Source organism: Pseudophryne corroboree (genome assembly GCF_028390025.1).
Source record: "Pseudophryne corroboree isolate aPseCor3 chromosome 3 unlocalized genomic scaffold, aPseCor3.hap2 SUPER_3_unloc_1, whole genome shotgun sequence".
Taxonomy (NCBI): Eukaryota; Metazoa; Chordata; class Amphibia; order Anura; family Myobatrachidae; genus Pseudophryne; species Pseudophryne corroboree.
In genome coordinates this window covers 4,098,914-4,113,862 of record NW_026967493.1, presented here as the reverse complement: position 1 = coordinate 4,113,862, position 14,949 = coordinate 4,098,914, and the positions used below count along the sequence as shown (strand labels likewise).

The 14,949-nt window shown below is 47.8% G+C and overlaps 1 protein-coding gene across 7 annotated transcripts in view; it reads left to right on the top strand.

The window, feature by feature from the left end:
• Window positions 1-14,949, top strand: part of LOC134983105 (zinc finger MYM-type protein 1-like) — a 58,632-nt gene that overhangs the window by 19,197 nt on the left and 24,486 nt on the right. For all 7 annotated transcript variants that reach the window (XM_063948812.1, XM_063948807.1, XM_063948806.1 and 4 more), the window contains exon 7: window positions 6,529-8,728. In XM_063948812.1, the coding sequence (XP_063804882.1) occupies window positions 6,529-8,726 (2,198 nt within the window). In that variant the 3' untranslated portion in view covers window positions 8,727-8,728. The remainder of the gene's footprint in view (window positions 1-6,528; window positions 8,729-14,949) is intronic.

Sequence of the window (14,949 nt, the reverse complement as noted above, 5' to 3'; positions counted from 1 at the left end):
TGTTGTCCGCGCTTTACGAGTATACATACAGGTTACGTCGTCTTTCAGAAAGTCGGATCATTTGTTTGTTTTTTCTGATGGGCCAAAGACAAGTTTGGCCGGCATCTAAGCAGACTTTGTCTAGATAGATTAGGCTTGCCATTCGGCAAGCTTATATTTCCTGTGGCAAACAGGTTCCAGTTCAGACGGGTGCTCATACTACCCGATCAGTGGGTGCCTCGTGGGCGGCTGCCAGAGGTGCTTCCACTACTAAACTTTGCAGAGCGGCGACGTGGTCTTCAGCCCACACGTTCGCAATATTTTACAAGTTTGATACTTTTGCGTCCGGAGAATCTAAGTTCGGACGTTTAGTTTTGCAGGCCACCGACAGCACTCCCTCCCTGGGGGAAAACTTTGGGACGTCCCCTACTGTATAGGACTCCAGTGTCCCCTAGTGGATGAAAGAGAAAAGAGGATTTTGGTACTTACCGATAAATCCATTTCTCTGAATCCTCTAGGGGACACTGGACGCCCGCCTCGGTGCTGTCAACCTGCTGTGTTCAAAGTTCTTGTTTTAAACAGTTCGTGCAAACAGCGTTAGTTGTTTCGGTTAAGAGTTTCTTGGTCGCTGTTTGATATGTTGTACGGTTCGGTTCCTCGCCATGTGCTATAGTGTCATGTCCTATTCTCTCAGTCAAAATTTTTCAAACTGAGGGAGGAGGGATGTGAAGGGGGAGGAGCCGGCTGTGCAGACAATGCTAATTTTAGATTGTGCCACACCTCCGGTTCAAGGCTTCACACCCCTACTGTATAGAACTCCAGTGTCCCCTAGAGGATTCAGAGAAATGGATTTATCGGTAAGTACCAAAATCCTCTTTTCTCTATCGTCCTAAGTGGATGCTGGGGTTCCTGAAAGGACCATGGGGAATAGCGGCTCCGCAGGAGACAGGGCACAAAAAAGTAAAGCTTTTACCAGATCAGGTGGTGTGCACTGGCTCCTCCCCCTATGACCCTCCTCCAGACTCCAGTTAGATTTTGTGCCCGAACGAGAAGGGTGCAATCTAGGTGGCTCTCCTAAAGAGCTGCTTAGAGAAAGTTTAGCTTAGGTTTTTTACTTTACAGTGAGTCCTGCTGGCAACAGGATCACTGCAACGAGGGACTTAGGGGAGAAGTAGTGAACTCACCTGCGTGCAGAGTGGATTTGCTGCTTGGCTACTGGACACTAGCTCCAGAGGGACGATCACAGGTACAGCCTGGATGGTCACCGGAGCCGCGCCGCCGGCCCCCTTGCAGACGCTGAAGAGAGAAGAGGTCCAAAATCGGCGGCTGAAGACTCCTGAGTCTTCATAAAGGTAGCGCACAGCACTGCAGCTGTGCGCCATTTTCCTCTCAGCACACTTCACACAACAGTCACTGAGGGTGCAGAGCGCTGGGGGGGGCGCTCTGAGAGGCAAATAAAAACCTTATTAGAGGCAAAAAATACCTCACATATAGCCCACAGAGGCTATATGGAGATATTTAACCCCTGCCTAACTTCAAAAATAGCGGGAGACGAGCCCGCCGTAAAAGGGGCGGGGCCTATCTCCTCAGCACACAGCGCCATTTTCTCTCACAGAAAAGCTGGAGAGAAGGCTCCCAGGCTCTCCCCTGCACTGCACTACAGAAACAGGGTTAAAACAGAGAGGGGGGGCACTGATTTTGGCGATATTGTATATATATAAAAGATGCTATAAGGGAGAAACACTTATATAAGGTTGTCCCTATATAATTATAGCGTTTTTGGTGTGTGCTGGCAGACTCTCCCTCTGTCTCCCCAAAGGGCTAGTGGGTCCTGTCCTCTGTCAGAGCATTCCCGGTGTGTGTGCTGTGTGTCGGTACGTGTGTGTCGACATGTATGAGGACGATGTTGGTGAGGAGGCGGAGAAATTGCCTGTAATGGTGATGTCACTCTCTAGGGAGTCGACACCGGAATGGATGGCTTATTTAGAGAATTACGTGAGAATGTCAACACGCTGCAAGGTCGGTTGACGACATGAGACGGCCGACAATCTATTAGGACCGGTCCAGGCGTCTCAGAAACACCGTCAGGGGTTTTTAAAAACGCCCATTTACCTCAGTCGGTCGACACAGACACAGACACGGACACTGAATACAGTGTCGACGGTGAATAAACAAACGTATTTCTCATTAGGGCCACACGTTAAGGGCAATGAAGGAGGTGTTACGTGTTTCTGATACTACAAGTACCACAAGAAAGGGTATTATGTGGGAGTGAAAAAACTACCTGTAGTTTTTCCTGAATCAGATAAAATAAAATGAAGTGTGTGATGATGCGTAGGGTTACCCCGATAGCAAATATTGGCGTTATACCCTTTCCCGCCAGAAATTAGGGTACGTTGGGAAACACCCCTTAGGGTGATAAGGCGCTCACACGCTTATCAAGTGGCGTTACCGTCTCCAGATACGGCCGCCCTCAAGGAGCCAGCTGATAGGAAGCTGGAAAAATATCCTAAAAAGTATATACACACATACGGTGGTTATACTGCGACCAGCGATCGCCATCAGCCTGGAGATGCAGTGCTGGGTTGGCTTGGTCGGATTCCCTGACTGAAAATATTTTATTCATGTAGAGCATTTAATAGGATGCATTCTATATATATGTATGCGAGATGCACAGAGGGATATTTGCTCTCTGGCATCAAGATAAGTGCGTTGTCCATATCTCCCAGAAGATGTCAGGGACACGACAGTGGTCAGGTGATACAGATCCCATACGGCAGATGGAAGTATTGCTGTATAAAGGGAAGGAGTTATTTGGGGGTCGGTCCATCGGACCTGGGGACCACAGCAACAGCTGGGAAATCCAACCTTTTTTACCCCAAGTTACATCTCAGCTAAAAAAGACACCGTCTTTTCAGCCTCAATCTTTCCTTTCCCATGAGGGCATGCAGGCAAGAGGCCAGTCATATCTGCCCAGACATAGAGGTAAGGGAAGTAGACTGCAGCAGGCAGCCCTTTCCCAGGAAAAGAAGCCCTCCACCGCGTCTGCCAAGTCCTCAGCATGAAGCTGGGGCCGTGCAAGCGGACTCAAGGTGGGGGGGTAGTCTCAAGAGTCTCAGGGCGCAGTGGGATCACTCGCAAGTTGACCCCTAGATCGTACGAGTATTATCCCAGGGGTAAAGATTGGAGAGTCGAGACATCTTCTCCTCGCAGGTTCCTGAAGTCTGCTTTACCAACGGCTCCCTCCGACAGGGAGGCAGCATTGGAAACAATTCACAAGCTGTATATCCAGCAGGTGATAATCAAAGTACCCCTCCTACGACAAGGAAAAGGGTATTATTTTTCCACACTATATTGTGGTACTGAAGCCAGACGGCTTGGTGACACAAAAATGTTTTGAACACTTACATAAAAGGTTCAAATCGAGATAAAGTCACTCAGAGCAGTGATAGCGAACCGGAAAAAAGGGGACTATATGGTGTCCCTGGACATCAAGGATTACCTCCATGTCCAAATTTTGTCCTTCTCATCAAGGGTACCTCTGGTTCGTGGTACAGAACTGTCAATATCAGTTTCAGACGATGCCGTTTGAATTATCCACGGCACCCCGGGCCTTTTTACCAAGGTAATGGCCGAAAAGATGTTTCTTCAAAGAAAAAAGGCATCTAAATTATCCCTTACTTGCACGACCTAAAAAGGGCAAGTTCCAGAGAACAGTTGGAGGTCGGAAGAGCACTATCTAAAGTAGTTCTTCGACGGCACGACTGGATTCTAAATATTCCAAGAATCGCAGCTGTTTTCTGACGATACGTCTGCTGTTCCTAGGGATGATTCTGGACACGGTTCAGAAAAAGGTTTTTCTTCCCGAGGAAAAAGCCAAGGAGTTATCCGACCTGTCAGGAACCTCCTAAAACCAGGAAAGGTGTCTGTACACAAGAGTCCTGGGAAAAATGGTGGCTTTTTACGAAGCAATTCCATTCGGCAGATTCCATGCAAGAATTTTCCAAAGGGATCTGTTGGACAAATGGTCAGGGTCGCATCCTCAGATGCACCTGCGAATAACCCTGTCGCCAAGGACAAGGGTATATCTTCTGTGGTGGTTGCAAAAGGCTCATCTATTGGAGGGCCGCAGATTCGGCATACAGGATTTGATCCTGGTGACCACGGACGCCAGCCTGAGAGGTTGGGGAGCAGTCACACAAGGAAGAAACTTCCAGGGGGTATGGACGAACCTGGAAAAGTCTCTTCACATAAACATTCTGGTACTAAGAGCAATCTAAAATGCTCTAAGCCAGGCGGAACCACTCCTGCAAGGAAAACCGGTGTTGATTCAGTCGGACAACATCACGGCGGTCGCCCATGTAAACAGACAGGGCGGCACAAGAAGCAGGAGTGCAATGGCAGAAGCTGCCAACATTCTTCGCTGGGCGGAGAATCACGTAATAGCACTGTCAGCAGTGTTCTTCCCGGGCGTGGACAACTGGGAAGCAGACTTCCTCAGCAGACACGATATTCACCCGGGAGAGGGGGGTCTTCATCCAGAAGTCTTCCACATGCTAATAAACTGTTGGGAAAGACCAATGGTAGACATGATGGCGTCTCGCCTCAAGGACAAGTATTGCGCCAGGTCAAGAGATCCACAGGCAATAGCTGTGGACGCACTGGTAACACCTTGGGTGTACAAATCAGTATATGTGTTTCCTCCTCTGCCTCTCATACCAAAGGTATTGAAGATTATACGGTGAGGAGGAGTAAGAACAATACTAGTGGCTCCGGATTAGCCAAGAAGGACTTGGTACCCGGAACTTCAAGAGTTGGTCACGGACGACCCGTGCCCTCTACTTCTGAGAAGGGACCTGCTACAACAGGGTCCCTGTCTCTTTCAAGACTTACCGCGGCTGCGTTTGACGGCATGGCGGTTGAACGCCAGATCCTAAAAGGGAAAGGCATTCCAGAAGAAGTCATTCCTACCTTGATTAAGGCAAGGAAGGAAGTCACCGCGAAACATTATCACCGCATTTGGCGAAAATATGTCGCGTGGTGCGAGGATCGGAGTGTTCCGACGGAGGAATTTCAACTGGGTCGTTTCCTACATTTCCTACAATCAGGATTGTCTATGGGTCTCAAATTGAGATCTATTAAGGTTCAAATTTCGGCCCTGTCAATATTCTTCCAAAAAGAATTGGCCTCAGTTCCTGAGGTACAGACTTTTGTTAAAGGAGTACTGCATATACAGCCTCCTGTGGTGCCTCCGGTGGCACCGTGGGATCTAAATGTCGTTTTAGATTTCCTCAAATCCCATTGGTTTGAACCATTGAAAAAGGTGGATTTTAAATATCTCACATGGAAAGTGACTATGTTACTGGCCCTGGCTTCCGCCAGGAGAGTATCTGAATTGGCGGCTTTATCTTATAAAAGCCCTTATCTAATCTTCCATTCGGATAGGGCAGAACTGAGGACTCGTCCGCATTTTCTCCCTAAGGTGGTATCAGCGTTTCACCTGAACCAACCTATTGTGGTGCCTGCGGCCACTGGCGACTTGGAGGACTCCAAGTTGTTGGACGTTGTCAGAGCCTTAAAAATATACATTTCAAGCACGGCTGAAGTCAGAAAATCTGACTCGCTGTTGATACTATATGCACCCAACAAGTTGGGTGCCCCTGCTTCTAAGCAGACGATTGCTCGTTGGATTTGTAACACAATTCAACTTGCTCATTCTGTGGCAGGCCTGCCACAGCCTAAATCTGTTAAGGCCCATTCCACAAGGAAGGTGGGCTCATCTTGGGCGGCTGCCCGAGGGGTCTCGGCATTACAATTCTGCCGAGCAGCTACGTGGTCGGGGGAAAACACGTTTGTAAAATTCTACAAATTTGATACCCTGGCAAAAGAGGACTTGGAATTCTCTCATTCGGTGCTGCAGAGTCATCCGCACTCTCCCGCCCGTTTGGGAGCTTTGGTATAATCCCCATGGTCCTTTCAGGAACCCCAGCATCCACTTAGGACGATAGAGAAAATAAGAATTTACTTACCGATAATTCTATTTCTCGGAGTCCGTAGTGGATGCTGGGCGCCCATCCCAAGTGCGGATTATCTGCAATACTGTACATAGTTATTGTTAACAAATTCGGGTTATATTGTTAAGGAGCCATCTTTAAGAGGCTCTTTCTGTTATCATACTGTTAACTGGGTTTAGATCACAAGTTGTACGGTGTGATTGGTGTGGCTGGTATGAGTCTTACCCGGGATTCAAATTGCCTCCCTTATTGTGTACGCTCGTCCGGGCACAGTACCTAACTGGAGTCTGGAGGAGGGTCATAGGGGGAGGAGCCAGTGCACACCACCTGATCTGGTAAAAGCTTTACTTTTTTGTGCCCTGTCTCCTGCGGAGCCGCTATTCCCCATGGTCCTTTCAGGAACCCCAGCATCCACTACGGACTCCGAGAAATAGAATTATCGGTAAGTAAATTCTTATTATATCTCTATTTTTATATAATTTTGTATGGCATCATAATTTGTCCTAAATCAGCGCTCTCTCCTTTTCTTGGTTAGATGTGGTAGCTGACTTCCAGCCTGCCTGCATAACGTTGTCAATAACGTTTCCCCCGCCTGCAAAAATCGATAACGACGTTATAGCTCGTCTTAAAAGTTTTTCCAAATTGGACACAAAAGGAAAACAGGAAGTGATCAAGAACGGAAGACCAGTGCCTGAGCTTAAGGGCCTACTTCAAAAGGCAGAACGTAAGAAAATTACGCGGTCGTTTCATGTAGAATGGTACCAACGGAAAGACTGGCTGTGTGGCTGTGTTTTAAAGAACCGCCTTTACTGCTTTCCCTGCCTTCTGTTCTCCACTATTGACAATGTGTGGACTAACACGGGATTTTGTGACTTGAAAAACCTCCCGAGGAGCCTCAGCAAACACGAAAAGTCGTCCGTTCACATTCAAAGCCAAATTGCTTTAAAAACTTTTGGGACCTCCATGCTAGATCTGGCTTTAGATGAACAGCGGAGATTAAATATCGGCATCCACAACGCTAAGGTTAAGGAGAACCGTGAGATTTTAAAATACCTTATTAATGCCACTTGTTTCCTAGCGAAACAGGAGTTGGCATTTCGTGGCACTGATCAGAGTGCAAGCTCTTCTAACCACGGCAACTATGTGGAGCTATTACATCTATTTGCTGAGAAAGACTCAACGCTAGCTAGACATTTGGAGGCCTCCACTTTGTTTTCTGGCTTATCGAACAAAATCCAGAATGATTTGATCGAAGCAGTTGGTGATGTGCTCCGAAATGATATGAAAGAGGAGATTAAGGCAGCCACATTTGTTGCACTCGAAGTAGACGAGACAACAGATGTCACAAACAAAGCCCTGGTTTCTGTGATTTTGCGTTACGTTGCTAAAAGTGAGGTGAGGGAGGCGTTCTTGGGTTTTGACGATGTGGGTGAAGACAGACGAGCACCGGTTATTTCTGATTACGTCTTTGGAGTGTTGGAGAAATACAATTGCGTTAACAAGCTGGTGGCTCAGACTTACGACGGTGCCTCTGTGCTGGCATCAGATATTCATAGGATGCAGGCCAGGATTAAAGAAAAAATACCCGAAGCCATGGTTACCCATTGTTACGCGCACAACTTGAACCTGGTGCTCTTGCAGTCGGCAAAATGTATCCCAGAGTGTAGAAAGTTTTTTAAAACACTCGAAGGACTATCTGCATTTTTCAATAAGTCCACCAGGCGAGCCCACCTACTCGATGATGTTGTGAAGCAACGTTTACCAAGAGCAGGCCCCATGAGATGGACCTCAAACGCTAGACTAGTGCAGGTGATCAACACGTACCATTCTGATGTACGTGCTGCGTTCCAGATAATGAGCGAAAATCCCGATAATTGGGACAATGACACCTTGATGATGGCCGCTGGGTATGATCATTGGCTATCACAAGCGTCAACGTGCTTTTTCCTAATGGCGTACGAGGGCATTTTCAAGGAAACTGGTTCACTCTGTCGTGTGCTGCAGAATAACATCATGGACATTGGATTCTGCTGTACGCGGATCTGCGCCATAATGTCAGCAGTAGAACGCCAGAGACAAGAGTTTGACAGTTTCTATAACCAATTTGAGCAGAAATGCATCAAACTTGGCCTGACGGACAACGCCCAAAGTAACCAGGTGATGAGAGATGAAAGAAAAATAATTTTTTATAACATTCTGGACAATATCGGTGTACAATTGAAAGCCAGGTTTGACCATTTCGCTGATCTTGGTTTCCTTGGTTTGGCCGATTGCACCAAATTTTATGAAATGTCACAGCATTTCGATGACGCCAAACTACAGAGCCTGTCAAAATATACAAGGTACTTTGACTTAGTTAGGCTAAAGGCTGATCTTATCGGATTGTATAGCTCACAAATGGTGAGGAACGAATGTAAATCATCCAGACAGCTCCTCAGCTTTTTGGTCCAGAATGATCTGATGCAGACGGTTCCTGAAGCGACAAAACTCCTCCAGCTGGTTCTCACCATGCCCGCTACAGCAGCATCCGTAGAAAGGCCGTGCTCTGCTTTGAAACGAATCAAAATATACAGCCGGAATCGGACTGATCAAGGACGACTTTCATCGCTGGCAATCATCTCTATTGAGATGGAGAGACTATTAAGACTAAAAGAAAATATAGAGGACTTCTACAACAAAGTCACTGACTGCTTTGTCCGAAGGGATGGTCGAATTGACTTCATTTACCAGTAAAGGTAAGGCCATATAATACTGTATTTTAATTTGTGTTGAATGACTGAATAGAAGATGTGCATTCATAAAACTGCTCCTTTAAATGTGTTTTAGAGTTATGATTTAACTGTGATAAATTACATGATTTTTTACATGATCATAACCACCTCTTGCAAAAATCAGTACACCTGTGTTGTTGATATACAGGTGATTGTATTTCTAGTTATTATGCTGTTGGCTTTGATTGTTCCTTTGATGTAAATCCTATTAAGATATAGGGTAATGTATTGTCACTGTGGGTGTGATAATGTTTTACTGGTGGTCAGAAGACCGACTGCGGCATCCCGATGGAGAGCATACCGACAGGTGCTTGGTAAGCATACTTACCCTCTCCTCTAGCAGCCTGACCCTAATCCTAACCCCGCATCCCAATCTGTGAATCACTGCCCGTAACAATCTCTGGTTACCTCAGCGCGTGTCGTCAATCAACATGGTCACTGCCACCAGCTGAAGATATTTGCCCAGTGCAAGCTTCAGCTCTCACCCGCACACACAATTATTTATGCTTAAAAAATAGGTAACATGGGCCATTCAAGGCCTTGATTCAGAAAACACAGAACCAGAACTAGAATTATTGTATTTAATTCAAGAATAACTTCAAAGCTTATAGTTACAAAAAAAAGGTTACAAGATTCTTATAGTTTAAATCAGGGGTGTCCAACCTTTCACCTTCCCTGGGCCACATTAGAAGATGAAAATTTGTTTTGGGCCACAAATAAAATAAAATAACAGTAACGATACCTGATCATCCAAAAAAACCATAGAAAACATAGTTAACATATTAAACTTACTTGTAGCTGTGCCCCTGTAGCTGCGTCCCTTGTAGTTGTGCCCCTGTAGCTGCGCCCCTTGTAGCTGCGCCCCTTGTAGCTGCACCCCTTGTAGTTGTGCCCCTTGTAGTTGTGCCCCTTGTAGTTGTGCCCCTGTAGCTGTGCCCCTGTAGCTGCCCCCTTGTACTGTGCCCCTTGTAGCTGCGTCCCTTGTAGCTGTGCCCCTGTAGCTGCGTCCCTTGTAGCTGTGCCACTATAGCAGCCCCCTTGTAGCTGCCCCCTTGTAGTTGTGCCCCTTGTAGCTGTGCCCCTTGTACTGTGCCCCTTGTAGTTGTGCCCCTGTAGCTGCCCCCTTGTACTGTGCCCCTTGTAGCTGCCCCCTTGTACTGTGCCCCTTGTAGCTGCCCCCTTGTACTGTGCCCCTTGTAGCTGCCCCCTTGTACTGTGCCCCTTGTAGCTGCCCCCTTGTACTGTGCCCCTTGTAGCTGCCCCCTTGTAGCTGCCCCCTTGTACTGTGCCCCTTGTAGTTGTGCCCCTTGTAGCTGCCCCCTTGTAGTTGTGCCCCTTGTAGCTGCCACCTTGTACTGTGCCCCTTGTAGTTGTGCCCCTTGTAGTTGTGCCCCTTGTAGCTGCCACCTTGTACTGTGCCCCTTGTAGTTGTGCCCCTTGTAGTTGTGCCCCTTGTAGTTGTGCCCCTGTAGCTGCCACCTTGTACTGTGCCCCTTGTAGTTGTGCCCCTTGTAGTTGTGCCCCTTGTAGTTGTGCCCCTGTAGCTGCCCCCTTGTACTGTGCCCCTTGTAGTTGCGCCCCTTGTAGTTGTGCCCCTGTAGTTGTGCCCCTTGTACTGTGCCCTTGTAGCTGTGCCCTTGTAGCTGTGCCCTTGTAGATGTGCCCCTTGTAGCTGTGCCACTATAGCTGTGCCCCTGGTAGCTGCGTCCCTTGTAGTTGTGCCCCTGTAGCTGCGCCCCTTGTAGCTGTGCCACTATAGCTGCGCCCCTTGTACTGTGCCCCTTGTAGTTGTGCCCCTGTAGCTGTGCCCCTTGTACTGTGCCCCTTCTAGTTGTGCCCCTTGTAGTTGTGGCCCTGTAGCTGCCCCCTTGTACTGTGCCCCTTGTAGCTGCCCCCTTGTACTGTGCCCCTTGTAGTTGTGGCCCTGTAGCTGCCCCCTTGTACTATGCCCCTTGTAGTTGTGGCCCTGTAGCTGCCCCCTTGTACTGTGCCCCTTGTAGTTGTGGCCCTGTAGCTGCCCCCTTGTACTGTGCCCCTTGTAGCTGCGCCCTTGTACTGTGCCCCTTGTAGCTGTAAAAAAAAACACACACACGCACAAACACATACTTACCGCTCCTGCAGCGCTGCCTCCGTCTCCGTCCGCCGCTCCACGTGTTCTTGTACAACCAACTTCTCCCCTGGGCTCCTCTACTCTCGCGCTGCTCAGTCACGTGTGCCGCTATGCAGCAGAGGAGGGCTACACTGTGACTGACAGCGGAGAGGGCGTGAGCTGGTGCTGGTCCCAGCAGCAGCAATCCAATCAGGATGTGCTGACAGCCTGCTGGGGCTGGCTCAGCCTCACATGTGGTGTCCGTACTCCGGTAAAAAAAAACCTCTGCTGCAGTGCTGCTCCTGGGCCGCATTACTAGCCGACTTGGGCCGCATGCGGCCCGCGGGCCGCGGGTTGGACAAGCCTGGTTTAAATAGTCACACAAGAAGTCAAGAAATAAAATTGGGGGGGGATGGAACAACGCTCAGGTCACCTGCAGTGTAAAACGCTGGGGAAGTGAGACCTCTTCGGATTGCCTGGTATCATTATAGGATCAAGTCTCTCACTTGATCCACCTCACGACAAGTAATATATTTAAACCCACTGCAGCCCCCTCTCGCACCTCCCTAAGAGGTATCTTAACCCTCCCAAAACCAGAATGGAGTATAAAATTACGATATGGGGTCCTTGAGGCATACAAGCAGGGGCTGATGCTCTTATCTCTATTGCTGTAATGCTGCCCAAATCCGGCAGCCGTGCGGGATGCCGGCCGAGCTCAGACTTTTTTAAAGGGGCAATCACTTACAAGGCAAAACCATGCCTTGTAAGTGATTGCCACTTTAAAAAAAAAAAAATTCAGTTCGGCCGGCATTCTGCACGGCCGCCGGACTCAGGCGGCATTACATCCCACCGGAGGTCTTGTAATCAGCCTGGATCCATTTTTATACCCTGATCAGGAAGAAAGTTCACGCTCTGCTGGCCATAGTGTCTCTAAGGGGTTTCCTGGGGCACTTTATTACTTCAAACTTAAAAAGTCTGAAAATGCCAAGCCGTACTGTGTAGGTTTTATGGGCCTATTCAGGATGGATGGAACTGAATGCCTTCTATCAGCAATCCTTTTTCCCCTACATCTAAGAAGATGTGACACCTCTGGTGGGCAGTGTTTCCCCTGGGCTGTATTGTAAAACAAGAGTTATGGTAGACTTACCATAGCTAACTCTGTTTCTCTGAAGTCCACAGTATCTCAAAGATTCACATTGGGTTGTAGGTGGCATTGGAGGATCGTGCACCAAACGGTTAAACTTTTGGGCTCCCAGCATGCATTGGTCCAGCCTCCCTATAACCCTGGATAAAAAAGAAAATAAAGGTTGCGCAAAAAAAAAACCTTTTTATATTTATCACTGCCAGCGGTTTTCTAATCAAAATTTCATTATATACTATCTTCATATAAAAACATTAAAACAGTCAAACAGACTTAATAGGCATACATTTGAAAGACATTTCATAGGTAGAGTCACATATGTCAAAAAAACTATCCTCAGAGAGGAATAGATCTATATAATTCCCTCCACTGGAAACAATGTTGCAAACGGATAGTTCCTATCCCAGTTGGTAATAATGATTAAAAAGTTAGTGTAAACGGGGTTAATGACATGGGAGCCCAGGGTATATAAATAAAGTCATATAGTTGTGGGTAAGCAGTTTTTTATTACCCGTCTGGAGAGTGCTGTATCAGTATGTCCGTACGGAATCCCGGTAATTAGAGACGTCTGGTTAGTGGTGAACTGACACGCTTGCAGTTTCTCACTCTATCCCAATTAACGGAGACCTATTACAAGGTGGGAGGAGGAAGCCGTGTTCCAAGCGTCCCCGGGTGCGGCAGTAGTTCGATATTCAGCGTATCCAGGCGACAGCGGGATAATGAAATACTCAGCGGGTGTTCTCCGAGACGAAGCGTACCCGAGCTCCAATGTGACCCCACAGGATTGTAGTGACGGGTGATAGCGGGTGGGAGTCCTAGACGCGTTTCGTCACCTCCGGTGACTTTCTCAGTAGGCGGTACTCCCTGTCATTACTTGGATCCCTTTTATATGATGGGATCCACACACCTATTCCTGATTCCCATATAATGAGATCACTTAAAAGTACAACATTATAAATGTCTTACTAGTCTGGATAAAAAACTGCTGGCATATTAAGGGAAATATTTTATACATAATACATTATCATATTTTCTCTAACGTCCTAGTGGATGCTGGGGACTCCGAAAGGACCATGGGGAATAGCGGCTCCGCAGGAGACTGGGCATAAAGTAAAAGCTTTAGGACTAGCTGGTGTGCACTGGCTCCTCCCCCTATGACCCTCCTCCAAGCCTCAGTTAAGATTTTGTGCCCGAACGAGAAGGGTGCAATCTAGGTGGCTCTCCTGAGCTGCTTAGAGTAAAAGTTTAAATAGGTTTTTTATTTTCAGTGAGACCTGCTGGCAACAGGCTCACTGCATCAAGGGACTAAGGGGAGAAGAAGCGAACTCACCTGCGTGCAGAGTGGATTGGGCTTCTTAGGCTACTGGACATTAGCTCCAGAGGGACGATCACAGGCCCAGCCATGGATGGGTCCCGGAGCCGCGCCGCCGGCCCCCTTACAGATGCTGAAGCAAGAAGAGGTCCATAAATCGGCGGCAGAAGACTTTCCTGTCTTCATAAGGTAGCGCACAGCACTGCAGCTGTGCGCCATTGCTCTCAGCACACTTCACACTTCGGTCACTGAGGGTGCAGGACGCTGGGGGGGGGGCGCCCTGGGAAGCAATGAATTTACCTTATTTGGCAAAAAATACATCACATATAGCTCCTGGGCTATATGGATGTATTTAACCCCTGCCAGTTTTCCAGAAAAAAGCGGGAGAAGAGCCCGCCGTGAAGGGGGCGGGGCCTATCTCCTCAGCACACAGCGCCATTTTTCCCACACAGCTCCGCTGGTAGGAAGGCTCCCAGAATCTCCCCTGCATCCTGCAACTACAGAAACAGGGTAAAAAAGAGAGGGGGGCACTTATTTGGCAAAATAACAGATATAAGCAGCTATAAGGGATAGACACTTATTGTAAGGTTGTCCCTATACATATATAGCGCTCTGGTGTGTGCTGGCAAACTCTCCCTCTGTCTCCCCAAGGGGCTAAGTGGGTCCTGTCCTCTATCAGAGCATTCCCTGTGTGTGTGCTGTGTGTCGGTACGTTTGTGTCGACATGTATGAGGAGAAAAATGATGTGGAGACGGAGCAGAGTGTCTGTAACAGTGATGTCACCCCCTAGGGGGTCGACACCTGAGTGGATGTACTGTTGAAAATTACGTGACAGTGTCAGCTCTATATAAAACAGTGGTTGACATGAGACAGCCGGCTACTCAGCTTGTGCCTGTCCAGACGTCTCATAGGCCGTCAGGCAGATACAGATGCCGACACGGATACTGACTCCTGTGTCGACGGTGAAGAGACAACCGTGATTTCCAGTAGGGCCACACGTTACATGATTGAGACAATGGAAAATGTTTTATACATTTCTGATAATACGAGTACCACCAAAAAAGTGGTATTATGTTCGGTGAGGGAAAAACTACCTGTAGTTTTCCTGAATCTGAGAAATAAAATGAGGTGTGTGATGATGCGTGGGTTTCCCCCCGATAACAATTAATAATTTCTTAAAAAGTATTGGCTGCATACCCTTTCCCGCCAGAGGTTAGGATGCATTGGGAAACACCCCCTAGGGGGGTTAAGGCGCTCACACGCTTGTAAGAACAAGGGCTCTACCCTCTCATGAGATGGCCGCCCTTAAGGATCCTGCTGATAGAAAGCAGGAGGGTATCCAAAAAAGGTATTTACACACATACTGGTGTTATACTGCGACCAGCTATCGCCTCAGCCTGGAGGTGCAGTGCTGGGTTGGCATGGTCGGATTCCCTGACTGGAAATATTGATATCCTAGATAAGGATAGTATATTATTGCCTATAGAGCATTTAAAAGATGCATTTCTATATATGCATGATGCACAGCGGAATAATTGCCGACTGGCATCAAGTATAAGTGCGTTGTCCAATTCTACCAGTAAAATGGTCAGGTGATGCGGATTCCAAACGGCATTTGGAAGTATTGCCTTTGAAAGGGGACA